Genomic DNA, 15,002 nt, shown 5'->3' with positions numbered 1-15,002 from the left:
TTCTAAATTCGAATTCTAGGGTATTCTAATTTGAATTCTAAGGAATTCGAATTCCCTCTTTTAAGTCTTTGGTCAAATGTTACCTTCTAAGGGAGGTGAACTCTGACTACCCTAATTTTTTAAATTGCACCCCCTCCCCCAGCACTCTGAACCCTCCTGTACTCTGATCTACTCTAGTTCCATAGCGCTCATCACCTCCTAACATACTATATAATTCACTTTGTGTTTCTTATGTGCCTGGCCCCCCCATGTAAATTGTAAGATCCAAAAGGGCAGAGATCTTTGTTTTGCTTATTGATGTAGCTCAAGAGCAATGCTGGACACAAAGTAAGTATTAAATATATTTTGGACAAATTGGATAGAACATTTCTCCACATTTTACATGGTCAGTGAGAGTGAGGCAGGAGTGGAGCCACTGCATTTAGGAAAATCATGGCTTATATTTTTGAATATACTATCTACAGAGGTTTTTCATAGAGCAATGAGGACACAAATTAGGAAGAATTGCCAAGAGGTGTGTTTGTGTGTGTGTGTGTGTGTGTGTGTGTGTGTGTGTGTGCGTGTGTGTGTTTAAATAAATGAAACAATATGATTATTTGAATATAAATTTATTCCTAAGAAGGAGTATGGTCTAAAAATGAATGTGGGTGTGTGTTTAATTGTTGGAAACTCAACAAAATACGGGAAGGAAACCTATCTAAAACTCAAGACTCCGGAAAGTCACCACCCATTTTCCTTAATCAACAGAACAGAACTGTGTTTCCTCAGACAAGTCCCTCAGCACACATTTGTCTTTGGAGCATAACTGTAAACACATCTATAAAATGTTGTCTCCTTGTAATGTAAAACCTGCCTTTAAAACTTTAGACAGTCTTAAAAACAACTTTTGGGGTTTTTGTTCATGCCTTTCTTTGTCCTACTTTCAATTTTCTGTTATCTTTTATTCTATTTCTATATTTCTAGCAATATGTGTGTAACTAAAACACCTACAAACTACATATAACAAAGAGAAATATCATAATTATGTTATCCAGAAATCATCAATGGGTTAATATTTTCATACATATTTATACAGACTTTTTGTCCATACCTTTGTGTACATTTTTAATAAAATCTGGGATAATATTTAAGTATTACTCTCTAATCTACCATATCACGTAATATCCTGAAGACTTTTTGAAAATGTCATTAAATCTGTTTAACATCAAAATCAGAAATTATATTTGAAAAAATTTTAACATAATTCCTCTTGCAGTTAAACATACTGTGCTTTTTGGTCAAACTATGTATATGCATTGTGGGAACAAACAAAAAAATCTCAGGAATATGAAGTTGAAACTCTGGAGAACCTGGCTGAAATATACTTTAAAAATATTTAGACCTGGAGGTTTCCATTTGGCAACTTAAAGCAGCTGGCAGTCAGGCGCTGGGTTTTACCCCCTCAATCATCCTGTTTAGACAGTTAAAAAGAGGAGGTTCCTGGAATTCTTTAATGATATAACTGGAGTAAATTTCTTGTAATAAAGTGACCTTAGTGAGCTACATTGAGGAAGTTAAGCTTGATGCCAAGATTAAATATTTCAATAACTTATCTGGATTGAGGTAAGGGATAGGAATCAACAATTTATCAGTAGACCACATTGGATTTGTATGACTGTATTCGTAGATGGTTATCAAAGAAGGGATCTGAGTGAGAACGTAGCATGTTGAGGGAACGTTTGTGGGTTTCCACAGTATGGCCTGGGCTGGCCTAACACGCTTTTCATAGGCACTAGGTGGGAAGCACCCTCTGCTTATCTCCATCCTTGCATTCATCACATTGGACTGAACTTATGTTATCTTTTTGCCTCTTTTCCCAGCCTATAAAATCCTTGAAGACTGATACTGGAAAGAATAAGATAACTAATCATAGATGCCATTTTAAAGTACTTACTATGCACATATTATTATATTTGAAGATTCACAAGAATTCTATGAGCTACTCTCTTATTTTACAGATGGTAACTGAGGCTCACGAATTAGGGGAAGTAGCATAGTGTCGCACAGTTATTACGTGGAAGAACTATGATGCTTTCAGTTAAATTTGGGTTAAGCCAACATGATACCTGTTGAGGTAATTTACAAATGAATGAACGGATGAATTGAAATATAAAGGAATAACTTAAGGATGTTAAACATTCATTGCTTAATTAAGTAAAATATAATTTCAGAGGATAATTAGCAAATAAGTATTTTTGTTGTTGTTTCTAGAGGTTATTTTAGCCTGTAAGTACCCAAAGAAGACCATTGCCTTCAGATTAGAGTGGAAGAAACTGGGGCCCAGTGTCTCCTTTGTCTACTATCAACAGGCTCTTCAAGGTAAGAAGCTGTGGACTTGAGGAGGCCAGAATGAGAGAACAAGCACCAAGTTCAGCCCAGATGCTTTAATTTTCAAATGAGAACAGGACATGGCTGATGACTGGAAATGTGTTTTTCTAAGTGTGAGATGAAACCAACAGTGAGTGACTGAGACCTAGAACACAACCCCAAAACCAGAGAACAGAAAACAGAAGTAGGTGAACCACTGAGGTCCTGGATCTTTCATGTCTCAGCTCAGTCCTAGAAGGTATAAAATGCAATTGTTCTCACTGGCCCAATACATTGAACTCTCAAGAGAAAAGATAATGCAGGTTTGGGATGGAGGGTCACTGCTCAGTTATAATAACTTTCCATATTTCCAGTTCTCCATCTAGAAAGCTAGGCCCTTACTGGGTAGCTTAGGGAGGGTAAATACAACTACCTTTATCCATTGCTTTCTTCTTAAATTTGTTCTACCTTTCTTTCTGCTCCGTATTCTTCCTATTGAATATATGATGAGATTTTTAATTTGAAGTGTTGATAATGATGAATGAAAAGCTATGATATCTCGGATTTGCTTCAAAATAATTCAGTGGTTAGAAGTATGGGTGAAATAAACAGGCCATGCATTGATTACTGTTAGCTGGATGATGGTACATTGAGTTTCATCTTACTATACTCTCCAATTTTGTGGATGCTTGAAATATTCCATTACTAACATTTTAGAAGTTGGAAATATAGTTTAACAAGTATCATAAACATGTTATTATTTTAAAATACTATGTATTACTTTAATTTTAAAGAACTAAACAAGCAAACAAATGTTTAAAGTTCATATAAAATGTAAAATATCCCTCTGGTTCTTATCCGTGAAGATAAGGCTATAGACTTCAAGGTGCTGATGGCCCAACTGTCTTTACTTGAATTTTCTACACTTGCCAATTCTGGCATCTGAACGTTACGCAAAACACTATTTTAATTCTGTTCATATTAATATAAAAAACTAACCAAATGAGTGTTTTTAGGACCCCCCTCACCTTTTCTTTCTGGCAGTGTCATGTGGGCCACCACACAGCACATAAAGATACTATCCCAGCTACTGAAACGAGGCTCTCCAGTATCCTTGGAAGACAGGAATATTTTTATAAGCATGTTAGGAAGGGAGTAAGGCAGGAATGAGGGTTGAACTCTTTCAAATAAAATATGGGAAGATGGGAAGATGAAACTGAATATTCTTTGGGGAACAGTATGTCATTCTAAAAGAAAGAAATTTGAAATAGCAGCACCCATACACAACTTCTAAGTTTTGACATCGAGTTTGTTAATAGGAAAAGAGATGCTCTGGTTACTGAATGAAGCGACTTGAGGGAGGTAGGATACAGAAGCTTACGTGCATTACTATTAACATCATTGTCTTCTTTTTCTAAAAGGTGATTTTAAAGATCGAGCTGAGTTGATAGATTTCAGTATACGGATCAAAAATGTTACAAGAAATGATGCCGGGAACTATCGTTGTGAAATTAGTGCCCCGTCTGAGCAAGGCCAAAACCTGGAAGAGGATACGGTCACTCTAGAAGTATTAGGTGATGTGCTTGTATCTGTGTGAACACTGTTCCCCACCCCACCCCCATCACCCAGCCCCAGGGGCGATGAGGCAACTCAGGGGCCCCAGTCAGTCAAGTTACAGAGCCCACCAGAAGCACCTCTCCTGCAAAGTCTTGGCCATTTCTCACTTCACCTCATTGGCTGCTGAAATTTTACTAGTACTAATTCACTATCACAAAATCTCTTTTTGTTTAAGATTGAGGTAAATCTAAATGGTCCTACATTGTACATAGGAGCATGTTCCCCAAGAGTTTACTTTGCAATAGCATTCAGCATATGTAGTATTTCTCCTACCACATAAAATAATATCACATGAGATGATAGAAAAGCAATAACACAAAACAGTAGATGAGGTGGAGTATTAGCAATTATTTGGTAAAGAAAGGAGATCAACATTTATTGTGCAGCTGGTATGTGTTAGGCCCTTTCACATGGGTAATTTTCCTTAATCTTCACAGACAACCTGATTGTCACAGACGAGGAAATAGAAGTTAAATGATTTTCCCAAGGCTGAATAGCTAATAAGTGTTTGGACCAGGATTAGCATCTCGATGGAGTTAATTCTAAAGCCAGTATGTGTAGTGTTTATAAGAACCATTGGTAGATATTAACAGCTCATGATGACAATCAGAGGGACATGTTCTTTTTCCTTCATAGATGTTAGTATAAACTACCCACTAAAAGGAATGAAATAACTCCTCTTCCTTTTCTTATATAGTCCAGGCTCTTTTTAAAATAATAGTAATGTCTTAGTATAGAAGAAATTCAGAAAATCTTGCAGGAGACTCAGCCGGTGTATTAGTCTTCTATTAGTTGACATTACAGATGATCACAAACTTAGCAGCATAAAACACCACCCATTTGTTAGTTCACAATTCTGCAAATCAGAAGCCCAGCATGACATGGTGGGGTTCTCTGAAGAGGAGTTATTTCATTCCTTTTAGTGGGTAGTTTGTACTAATATCTATGAAGGGAAAAGAACATGCCCCTCTAATTGTCATCATGAGCTGTTAATATCTACCAATGGTTCTTATAAACACTATACATACTGGCTTTAGAATTAACTACAACCACCCATTTATTAGTTCACAATTCTGCAAATCAGAAGCCCAGCATGACATGGTGTGGTTCTCTGCTCAGGGTTTCACAAGGCTGAAATCAAGGTGTCCTCTGGGCTGGCTCTGGGGAAAAAATCCACTGCCAAGCTCATTCTTGTCATTGGCAGGTTTCAGTTCTTTGTCGTTAGTAGAACTAAGGTCCCTGTTCCCTGTTGGCTATGAGCTGGGTGCCACGTTCAACTTCTAGTGCCAATGCATTCCTTGCCACGTGGCCCTCTCCATCGTCCGTCCATCAAAAGAATGTCTAGTCCTCTTGTGCTTTGAATCTCTCATTTTCCCTTTTGTGACCAGCCAGGGAAAACCACTTTTAAAGGGATCATTGTTTATGTCAGTCTATCTATTTAAGTTCCCTATCATAAAGACAGTGGATTTGGGGCCTTAATTACATTTCCAAAATCCCTTCAGAGTAGTACCTAGGTTAGTGTTTGGCGGAATGAGAGAAACTATATATAGCAGGGATGGGGCACTTGGGGGACCATCTTAGAATTTTGCCTACCACTTTAGAATTCTGGGTTTCCCTGGAGTTAAGTAACCTGGTAAAGTCTGGTTTACTTTACAAATCCCTGGGATCAAAATAACCCTAACTCAGGTATTCTCTAATTTGGCAAAGTCTAGGCAGAATAGGATTTTAGTTTAAGTATTGAGTCTGAAAAATATGCTCAGGTTTGACTTTTTTCCAATGTAGTTGGTAATAAAACATTAAAACCACTGGTGAGGAAAAAAGTAGAGATTGTTTATCTAAAAAGAATTGTTGTCCTATAAGCTAACATGATGCTTTATATTATAACAAAAGCACTCTCAGTGAGTGGCTTAACGTAAAGAAGTTTCTTTCTTGTATAAGTAAAGTCTGAATAGTTGGGGCTGAGATCGTAATGGTGGCGCTATGTTATTGTACTTCATGAAATCATTGCAAACCCAAACTAATGTAGGTCTGATACCTGCAATACATGGCTTTCTGAAGTCACTATGGGTGTTGACACCTACTTGGCGGTGGGAGGAGGTGGGGAAGGAATGAAGGGAGACTTATGCAGGAGGCTTTTATGCGTCAGCGTGGAAATGGCATATATCACTTTTCCCCACATTCCATTGGCCAGAACCACGCATATGACTACATCTGGCAGCCCAGGAGCTGCCAAATGAGAAAAAAGGAAATGGGCCTCTTGAACAAATAGCCCGTCTCTATCACAGGTGTCTGATAAGTCAATCTTTACCTGGCTGTTAAAATCCTTGTTGAGCGTATAAATAACCAGTACCATTTGACTGCCATCCCTCAGTGGCTCCAGCAGTTCCATCATGTGAAGTACCCAATTCTGCTCTGAGTGGAACTGTGGTAGAGCTGCGGTGTCAAGACAAAGAAGGAAATCCACGCCCTGAATACACGTGGTTTAAGGATGGCGTCCCTTTATTGTGGAATCCAAAACTTGGCTCTCAAAGCAGCAACAGCTCATACACAATGAATACAAAATCGGGAACTCTGGTAAGGTCATTTCAAACATTGGCCTAATAACGGTTCTGCATTCAGAGGAAAAAAAACATACTGGAACTGAACTGAAGGCTAATAGAGGGCTGAGATCATTGCTTGTTAAATGGAAAGAGAAGGGGGTAGAAGGAAAGATGGTGGTCCATGCACAGTGAAGTGATGGAAAGGGCTGCTACAGGAGATGGGAAGGCAATAGAGAACCAGGGAGCTGAGCACGCAGAGGTCTGCACATTGACCTAAAGCCGACCAAGGCTGATTCATGATGATGAATCAGGCAGTTCACTACAGCAGCCTTCCTGGCCTGGAAAGGTACGCAGTGCAGTCTCATAGTTAGAATATCAGGGAAAGGCATAAAAACTTTCTTGGGGATGCCCAGCCCCCAGTGCCAGCCATGTGAGAATAGTGACTGTCACCAAACTATGGTAAGTTGTTTGTGCCGTTAAACCCTTCCATGACTAGATCAACAATTGACTCTGTGACTTGACTGTTTACTCCAAATTTTCTGACTGTTTACCCCTTAAAATACTCTGATTGAAAAGTTTTCTAGGGATACTGATGGAAACCTATAAATAAGTTATTTAAGGTTAATGACATTTAAAAATAAAAGTATCTTTTACTTCTTTGCCTCTGGCTTTTCAAAGATCTTTGCCTCTGGCTTTTCAAAGCCTCTGGCTTTTTTAAGCTTGAAGCCTTTTTCTGTTGTGCAAGATAATATAACAGGTCAGTTTAAAAATGTCTGATGTCCATTAATACCGATTCACCACACCATTATCAAAACATCTTAAAGGCATGTTAATAATAATAATTTTAATGAATTTCAAAGGGGGTATAATGTTTCCTTTCATTTCTTCAGTCTACAAGCACACAAGAACTTTTAAAACAACTAGATCCTCTGGTAAATAACAAGGCATATTGATTAAGGTGTTAAATAATAAAGCACATCGATGGGTGCGACTACTCCCTGAGAAATGCCCGCTCCGGCCTCTCAGCATCAGCAGTCTCTGTCATTAGGTCCCAGTGAATTTACACTGAGTAATTGGGCAGAAAATCTGCTGTCACACTTTGCTATATTTACTTTTCTAATTTACGTTTTCTTGGAGCATGTGGTACAAGCCTGAAGGCAAGTCTGAAATTATATAGATTCTCCTTCCTCAGTTAGCCTCAACCTTTGAAGTATCTTGTGATGTCAAAAGGATTCACAGGGCAGAACTAGGATGGATTATTTTCTAAGAAATGAACAACGGACAAAGGCTCCAGTGTATATAGATGACAATGATGTCCTTTTAGTGACCCGGTATAATGTGCTGGAAGATCATTGTTGGTTTTAGTCTAACTTATTGTTTACACATAACTTTGGCCTTGAGCTCATGGTGAGTAATTTAAAAGTAGTCTGTTTGGAGCTTTAATCCCACCATGTTGAAGTACACAGAAAGGAGAAGTATGTGGGTAGTGGGTAAAGAAGTGAGCGAGGAAAAGGAGTTAATAAATCAACACCTTGCTTATTTTTAGGAACATGTCTTGCATGAGGATCAAAGACAGTGAGGAGGTGCTCCTCAGAGGTTCTTGGCTCTCATGGATGCCGTCAGCACTGACCACTGTGGGGGTGTGACACGAGGGTATTGAAAGAATGATTCTGAGCACCCCTCTTATGCTATGTGCTGGTCCTGGCAGGGTCCTTTAAGGTGTCAGGGCCCACTGCCTTTAAGGTGTCAGGGCCTTCCTTTCAGTCTTCTTTTCTGTCTTCTTTCCAGTATTTTTATTTTCATCCCCATCTTCTTTCCTTTCTTCTTTCCTTCCCTTCCTTCCTTCCTTCCTTCCTTCCTTCCTTCCTTCCTTCCTTCCTCCCTCCCTCCCTCCCTCCCTCCCTCCCTCCCTCCCTCCCTCCCTCCCTTCCTTCCTTCCTTCCTTCCTTCCTTCCTTCCTTCCTTCCTTCCTTCCTTCCAGAAATTCCCCCCAAGAGTTTAAAACTACTAGTAACAAGTATGAAACCTAATATATCAAAGTCTTTCCTTTCAGTTGCTTACCTTTCAGCAGGGCGTGGAAGGAGCAAAGGTTGGACTTCATGTTTTCAAAATTTTCAAAAATTTTACAACCAATAGAATTTATAATCCTATGAACTACATTGATTATGATTTTCCTCGGCACTACATTACTTCCTTGTAGTAACTCTGGCTCTTTTGAGGAAGTGGTAATGTTTGCTGCTGCAGTGAACTCACTTGTGACTTAGGAAAGTAGATCAGCCCTTTTAGGCCAAGAAGGCCTTCACTTAGAAATGGCATTTTTTAGGAGAATTGGAAATATCTAAAATACTTACTACTACAATATGCTATAAACTTAAAAAAATGCCGTCTTCCTGACTATACCACTTTCACAGTATCACACACAAAAAAGACACTTCTCCATAAGTCGTTTGCTGTCAAATTAAACAGGAAACTTAGCTAGCAATTTAGTCTTTAAAGGCATGGAAGATGTTAAAATTCATAGTAAATGTTTATTGCAGCACTATATACAATAGCCAAGACCTGGAAACAACCGAAATGCCCATCAGTAGATGACTGGATTAAGAAACTGTGGTACATTTATACAATGGAGTATTACGCAGCCATAAAGAAGAAAGAAATCTTACCATTTGCAACAACATGGATGGACCTAGAGAACATTATGTTAAGTGAAATAAGTCAGAAAGAGAAAGACAAATACCATATGATCTCACTTATATGCGGAATCTAAAGAAAAGAATAAGTGAATGAACTAATCAGAAACAGTTTTGGAGACATGGAGGAAAAACAGAGGGTTGCTAGAGGGGCGGGGGGTGGGGATAAGGGGAAGGTGAGAGGTTTTGGGAACGTACAGAGGGATAGTGGATGGGGGGAGGGGGGTTCACACAGTGTGAGGGATATAAATGATAAACGTCTAAGTTTTGCTTTGTCTTGTGCACCTGAAACTAATTAAATAAATAAATAAATAAATAAAAATTAAAAAAAAAAATTCATAGTAAAGATATAAAGTTTTAAGTCATTGAAAAGGAAAGACCAACTTAATGCTAAAATTCAAGGGACATGGTTATTTTAGGAGTCTACTTTTAGATTTATTGTTTAAAAAAATGCATTTCTTTTTTTCTTCCCCAAATAGCAATTTAACACTGTTTCAAAACTGGACAGTGGAGAATATTCTTGCGAAGCCCGTAATGCTGTTGGACATCGCAGGTGTCCTGGGAAACGAATGCAAGTAGGTAAGCATGAACTTTTGGGAGGAACAAATGGTTTGCAATTACAATGTGCAAGTATTTAGGGGTGGAGGAGTAAGGGTTAGGAAAGATGAGTGATTGGAAGGATAAACTGGAGAGAATCTTTAAAACTAGCTTGACATAATGTGTTGCAAGGAGCAAATGTTGTTTCTAATCTAGCTCCCAAACAAGCCAAGAATATTTAGCATTATACTTTAAAAATTTTTGAGTTTTTCAAATAACTGTTTTGAAATGACGCTCGGCTAAACAATCTTCTTTCAAACAAAAGCCAATAGTCTTATAAATTAGTCAGGGTCAAGAACTCAGTATGGGGGTTCGAATTCCAGCTCTGCCACTTACTACACACTCTTGGGCAAATTATTTAATATCTGTGCCTCAGTCTCCCCAAAATGGAAATAGTAATATACCATCCTATAGGGTTGTTATGAGGATGAAAATAATATCTGAAAGTGTTAGAATAGCGCTGGCATGCTGTGAGCACTACGTAACTGTTGACTATTTCATTTGTTATCAGGTTGTTGTTAATTTTCTTGATCCCCTAAAATACTATGCTTAGACTTATTGCACAATAGGCTCTCAAAAAAGACATGTTGAATATAGTTATGGATCTAGGTTACTGTAAATGGTAGCTGCCATATATTATGTTACACAAAATAAGCTTCTTAAAATCCAATAAAATCAGTGCTCAAGAATCTTTTCAGATTATGTGAGTTCAGAGCAAACATATTATTTTCTTCATTTTATTTTTAATTGTTTGGTTTAATTCTTTCTTGTGTGAAAGTGCGTGTTTTGAAAATGGTTGTGTAATAGAGAGGGATGAGCTAAGATGGTACCCAATGGGGTTAACGGTCACTCAGGAGGGCTGCACCCCAAAGGAGAAGACTGAGGGCTCCCCTCAGTTCAGGAGCTTCTCCTCAGCTTTGTGGGGTCAGAAACTCATTTTTCCAGTGTGCTTAGAGGTATGCAGATACATGTGCAGTAACATATATTGTCTATGTGCAGTTAAACTCTTAGCATTTTTTTTTTAAGAAAATATAATCTCATTAGACTTCAGGCTGTTCTTAGAATAAAATATTCAATAGTATATTCTAATTTCCACAAGTAAGTTTGAATTTCTGGTCTCTTTTAAGTTCAGAGGTACATATCCTCCACCAAATTCATTCAAGTGTTGACATTTATAGTCAAACATAAGCATTTGCTTAAATTATCAGAAAGTATCTCTCTCAATGCTGCTTTGGAGTTATTGGAAAAATTCATTAGAACCCGTTTAAAAATTAACGCATTCGTCCAGTGTTTTCCTAACTTCATTCATTCACGTAGCATCCTCATGGTTTTGACCATAACCTTGTACTCCCTACATTATTACTATTACTTTTTCTGTAAATGGTCATGTTTAACTTTAAGGCCTAATTTAGCCTCATCTTAAGAAATAGTATCTGTGATATCATGGGTTTGACATCCTACTTACATGCATTTTTCCTAGCACACAGTAAATAAATATATAACGAATAAAATTTATGGTTTGTATTTTGCTGATAGTACTACCTTAATTTGAATATGATTTCTGCATACCTACTCTTTCTGCATATAGGTTAGCTTAAAAGTTAAAATTAGTTTGTTTAATGCTCATCATTGATCCTAGGTGTTTCATGCCCTTGGTTTGGAATTTACATCTTTTAAAATACATAAGAATTCATGAAATCTCATGTTCAGTTTTCTTTGTGAATTATCACTAATACTTGTAAGCAAAAGCAGAATCTGTTAACTGTCTTTAAGAAGTTCTTTTTGAAATATAGAAAGAAAGTAAATCATGGGTTTGTTAATTATCACAAGAAAACCCCACTCACACATAGCATTTTAGCAGTTTGGTTCCTTTCCGTTTGGTTACAATAAGGATGCCTTCTTTTTTATGATGGCTTTTCTTTTCTTCTAAAGAAAGAATGCAAAATGTTTTCATACGTGTTGCTACATCTTTCTCTTGAGCGAGGTGTAAGATGGTTATGTGACTTTGTCAATATCTCACAGTATATGGCAAATGGGATGAAACAACTTACCTTTAACTTACAGGTCTTCTAGCTTCCATTTCATTGAATAAAATAAAATTTATGTCATGACTTAGCACTTACAGGGCAAGACAGTTTTTTGTGTGTTTTTTTCTGTCAGAAGTTGCCTCTAGGTTGAATCCTTCATAGATGTCACATTCATTGACAAAATACAGTACAGTTTTTTTGTCATATAATAGCTCTTGGGTTGAACCATTCATAAATGTCAAATTCACTGACTACTAGAAATAAAATAGCAAGCACGGTTCGGTTCTCAGGAGTTTCATTTAGTTACTAATTTAATTTGCCTTAGATTGTGATTATTGTGGATTTTTTCCCTCTATGCTATTTTTTATCCAAGTAAATAAAAAGCTGATCTCATTGACCGACCAATGCTCAAGCAATTATGAACTGAGTTTATACTAAGCAACAGTTACTGTCTTCTACTCTGGTCAAATTACTAAGCCTTTCAAAAGATTTGTCATGGTTCCTTAAAAAAAAAATCAGTTAATATTTCAGTGGTATCTGAGAAAATTAATAACACACTTGAATTAGGGAAAAATTTGCAGACCAGACATGTTTATGAAAAGCAGACTCACTTAAATAACATTTCTAAAAATAAATATTTCCCAAAATATGCAGTGCTTTAAAATATCTAAAATTACTGTTGAGAAAAATAATACCTAATATTTTCTCATTATTTAGTAAGATGCTAATTAATACTTACTTTACAAATGGAGACTCCCTTGAGGAACTGCTCTTTTAAAAAGCACTAACGTACACGTTAATCAATACATAGGAAGCATCTAAATGATGGAAGAGTGTGGCTCATGAAATCCTTGTGGAGAAAATTGAGAACTGTGATTCAAATGAAATATTTATATGGATTCACACATAGTGGGATCTCACACCCAGAGCATGGTAATAAATTGCATTGTATGAAGGGAGGTCATATATACATTTAATAGCCTGTTACATAGTTCTTTCCCTAATAAAGTCATGTTCATCATTTTATTAGTGACTTGAATGAGAGTATTTTTGATGCAGGTCCCAAATGCAGAACTATTAACCTTGGAAGATTAATAATCTAATTCTTGGGCAACAATCCATATCTGAAAAAAAACTTCACAAGTTGGTAACATAGTGATTTCAAACTTGGGCCCAAAAAATCCATTTGTATGAGTTTAGAGACTATTTAATAGCAACAGGAAAAAGCTTGGGGTAATTTAATTCACTTAAAATTCAATGGAATGACAGTTTAATGACATATACATAGTGGCATATATGTACACCCACACACAAGGCTATATAAATTCAAGAAGGAAGATCTTTCTGACAGCTTTATAGAACAGTGTCATGTGTTTTCTTTGGGGCTGAATGAGTTTCCATGATTTGTGAAATTGACACAGATGATCATATAGAAGAATTTTAAATAAAATTTTTGAAGGGTAGTAGTGGAATACTTGAACTCACTGAACTTCAAAGATCTCTTCCTATCTGATATTCAACCCAATGAATAATTACATCTCCAAATGAATGCAAGAGAATACCATACATTTTATTTCTGGACCATACGACTTTTTAAAATTTAAGAGTCTTGCAAAACTTAGTTCTGTTAACATTTTCAATAAATTGTGACCCATGTTCTGGAAGTGAGTTAGCTGAACAGGCTTCAAAAGCATGAAACTATCCATGTTTATTGTATAGCTGCAAATGGGAGCTTTGTTGAACTTTTCCTGTTTAATGGCTACATCTGTCCATCTATTTGACATGAATTCATGCATAGTGTATTTTGCATTCTAGATGATCGCAATGTAAGTGGCATCATAACAGCTGTAGTAATTGTGGCCTTAGTCATTTCCATTTGTGGCTTTGGTGTGTGCTATGCTCAGAGGAAAGGCTACTTTTCAAGTAAGTGACTTTTACCTTTCGTTGCTAGACAATTTCCTGTGGATACAAAGTTTTCTTAGTGAGATACCATTTCTCGTAAGAAGTTCTAACAAACTCTGGAGAATATTTTTCATTGCTTTTTCTGCAGTAGAAAATATCCAAGATGACATGCAGGTGAGTCATGGAGCAAACGGGGAGGAAAAGCAGAGCTTCCTCAGCCCAGTATTCCAGGAGACACCAAAGAATATGCAAGAGGAACCCTGGAGTGGCATAGAGCAGTGATACTGAGACAGTCAGTATAGATGGATATTTATCGTACATGTACATGTACTTAAGATCCTTTTAATTTAGGAATTGTATATCTCAACTGGTAAACTGATTTCTAGTTTTACGATAAAAAATTTTATTGAAATAAATCTATGAAATGTTTTATCAGTATAGAACAGTTGAATATTGAATGTCAAATTTAGCACAACTGTATTTAAAAAAGAATTGTTCAATAAAAACTAGAATTGTTCAATAAAAACTAGATACCTATTATATTAGAGTTCCTTCTGAAGAAGGTTTTTAGATCTTTAGATTCAGACCTCTTATCACTCTGAATCCCCATTTGGCAACAGGTTTGATGTAAATGAGTGAGATTAAAAAATAATCTGTTTTATTGTCTTAATGCATGTCGTTTCTCCCAGTCTTTAAAATTATCTGAGAGTTCAAAAGCTGCAGAACTCCATCAACTCTATTGGGAATAATGTATGAAGTAGAATTTGTTAATGGGATAATAAATTTATGACACGAACAAGTTTTAGACCCACTGTTTTTAAAGTGAACATTGATTTTGCAATTTAGGTTTAAAATTTTGCAATTTAGGTTTAAAATTTTTTTATACCAAAATAAAACTTAAATTTAAAAGGGGTTTCTAAAATACCTATAATTAGGTATTAAGTGTCATAAAATGTTTCCGTGAACATAGTTTCAAGGATATTCCCTATAATTAAGAAAATGGCTCTGTGAATTAATAATAGTTGTTCTTTTGTATGGCACTCCAATCTAGTCCAGGGTAATTTAATGAATGAAACCAGTTGAGTCCCCCTGCTGGTCACAAGTGGAAGTACCAGACATATAAGATGGCTCACTCAAAATTCTTGTCATCTGTATCTTTATTTGCAAAGAATATCTGAGTATTTTTATTGAAGATGCCGTAAACAAATTTTCCTTAAAATGCTGAGTTAAAGATATGACTTGGGTATTAGTAGTTCATTAGCTAAGAATGTTATTCCCATGTT

The 15,002-nt window shown here is 36.6% G+C and overlaps 2 protein-coding genes across 9 annotated transcripts in view; one reads left to right on the top strand and one right to left on the bottom strand.

Annotated features, from left to right (window-relative positions):
• Window positions 1-15,002, bottom strand: part of ATP5PF (ATP synthase peripheral stalk subunit F6) — a 36,346-nt gene that overhangs the window by 1,915 nt on the left and 19,429 nt on the right. The gene's annotated exons all lie outside the window — the stretch shown is intronic.
• The window catches only part of JAM2 (junctional adhesion molecule 2), a 50,798-nt gene that overhangs the window by 30,083 nt on the left and 5,713 nt on the right, over window positions 1-15,002 (top strand). For 3 of the 8 annotated variants that reach the window (XR_012494151.2, XM_019729856.3, XM_074326446.2), the window contains exons 3-7: window positions 2,251-2,358; window positions 3,768-3,920; window positions 6,335-6,537; window positions 9,673-9,772; window positions 13,769-13,893. Coding sequence is in view for 6 of the 8 variants with exons in the window: in XM_019729856.3 (XP_019585415.2) it covers window positions 2,251-2,358; window positions 3,768-3,920; window positions 6,335-6,537; window positions 9,673-9,772; window positions 13,769-13,893 (689 nt within the window). In the remaining 2 variants the exon portion in view is untranslated. Of the gene's footprint in view, window positions 1-2,250; window positions 2,359-3,767; window positions 3,921-6,334; window positions 6,538-9,672; window positions 9,773-13,632; window positions 13,741-13,768; window positions 14,563-15,002 lie in introns of those variants that run through there. The other 5 variants (XR_012494142.2, XM_074326461.2, XM_019729858.3 and 2 more) reach the window with 3 other exon arrangements.

The sequence above is a fragment of the Rhinolophus sinicus genome, chromosome 17, assembly GCF_057876585.1.
Source record: "Rhinolophus sinicus isolate RSI-liver-muscle chromosome 17, RSI-T2T, whole genome shotgun sequence".
Taxonomy (NCBI): Eukaryota; Metazoa; Chordata; class Mammalia; order Chiroptera; family Rhinolophidae; genus Rhinolophus; species Rhinolophus sinicus.
This window is presented reverse-complemented; position numbering and strand designations above follow the sequence as displayed.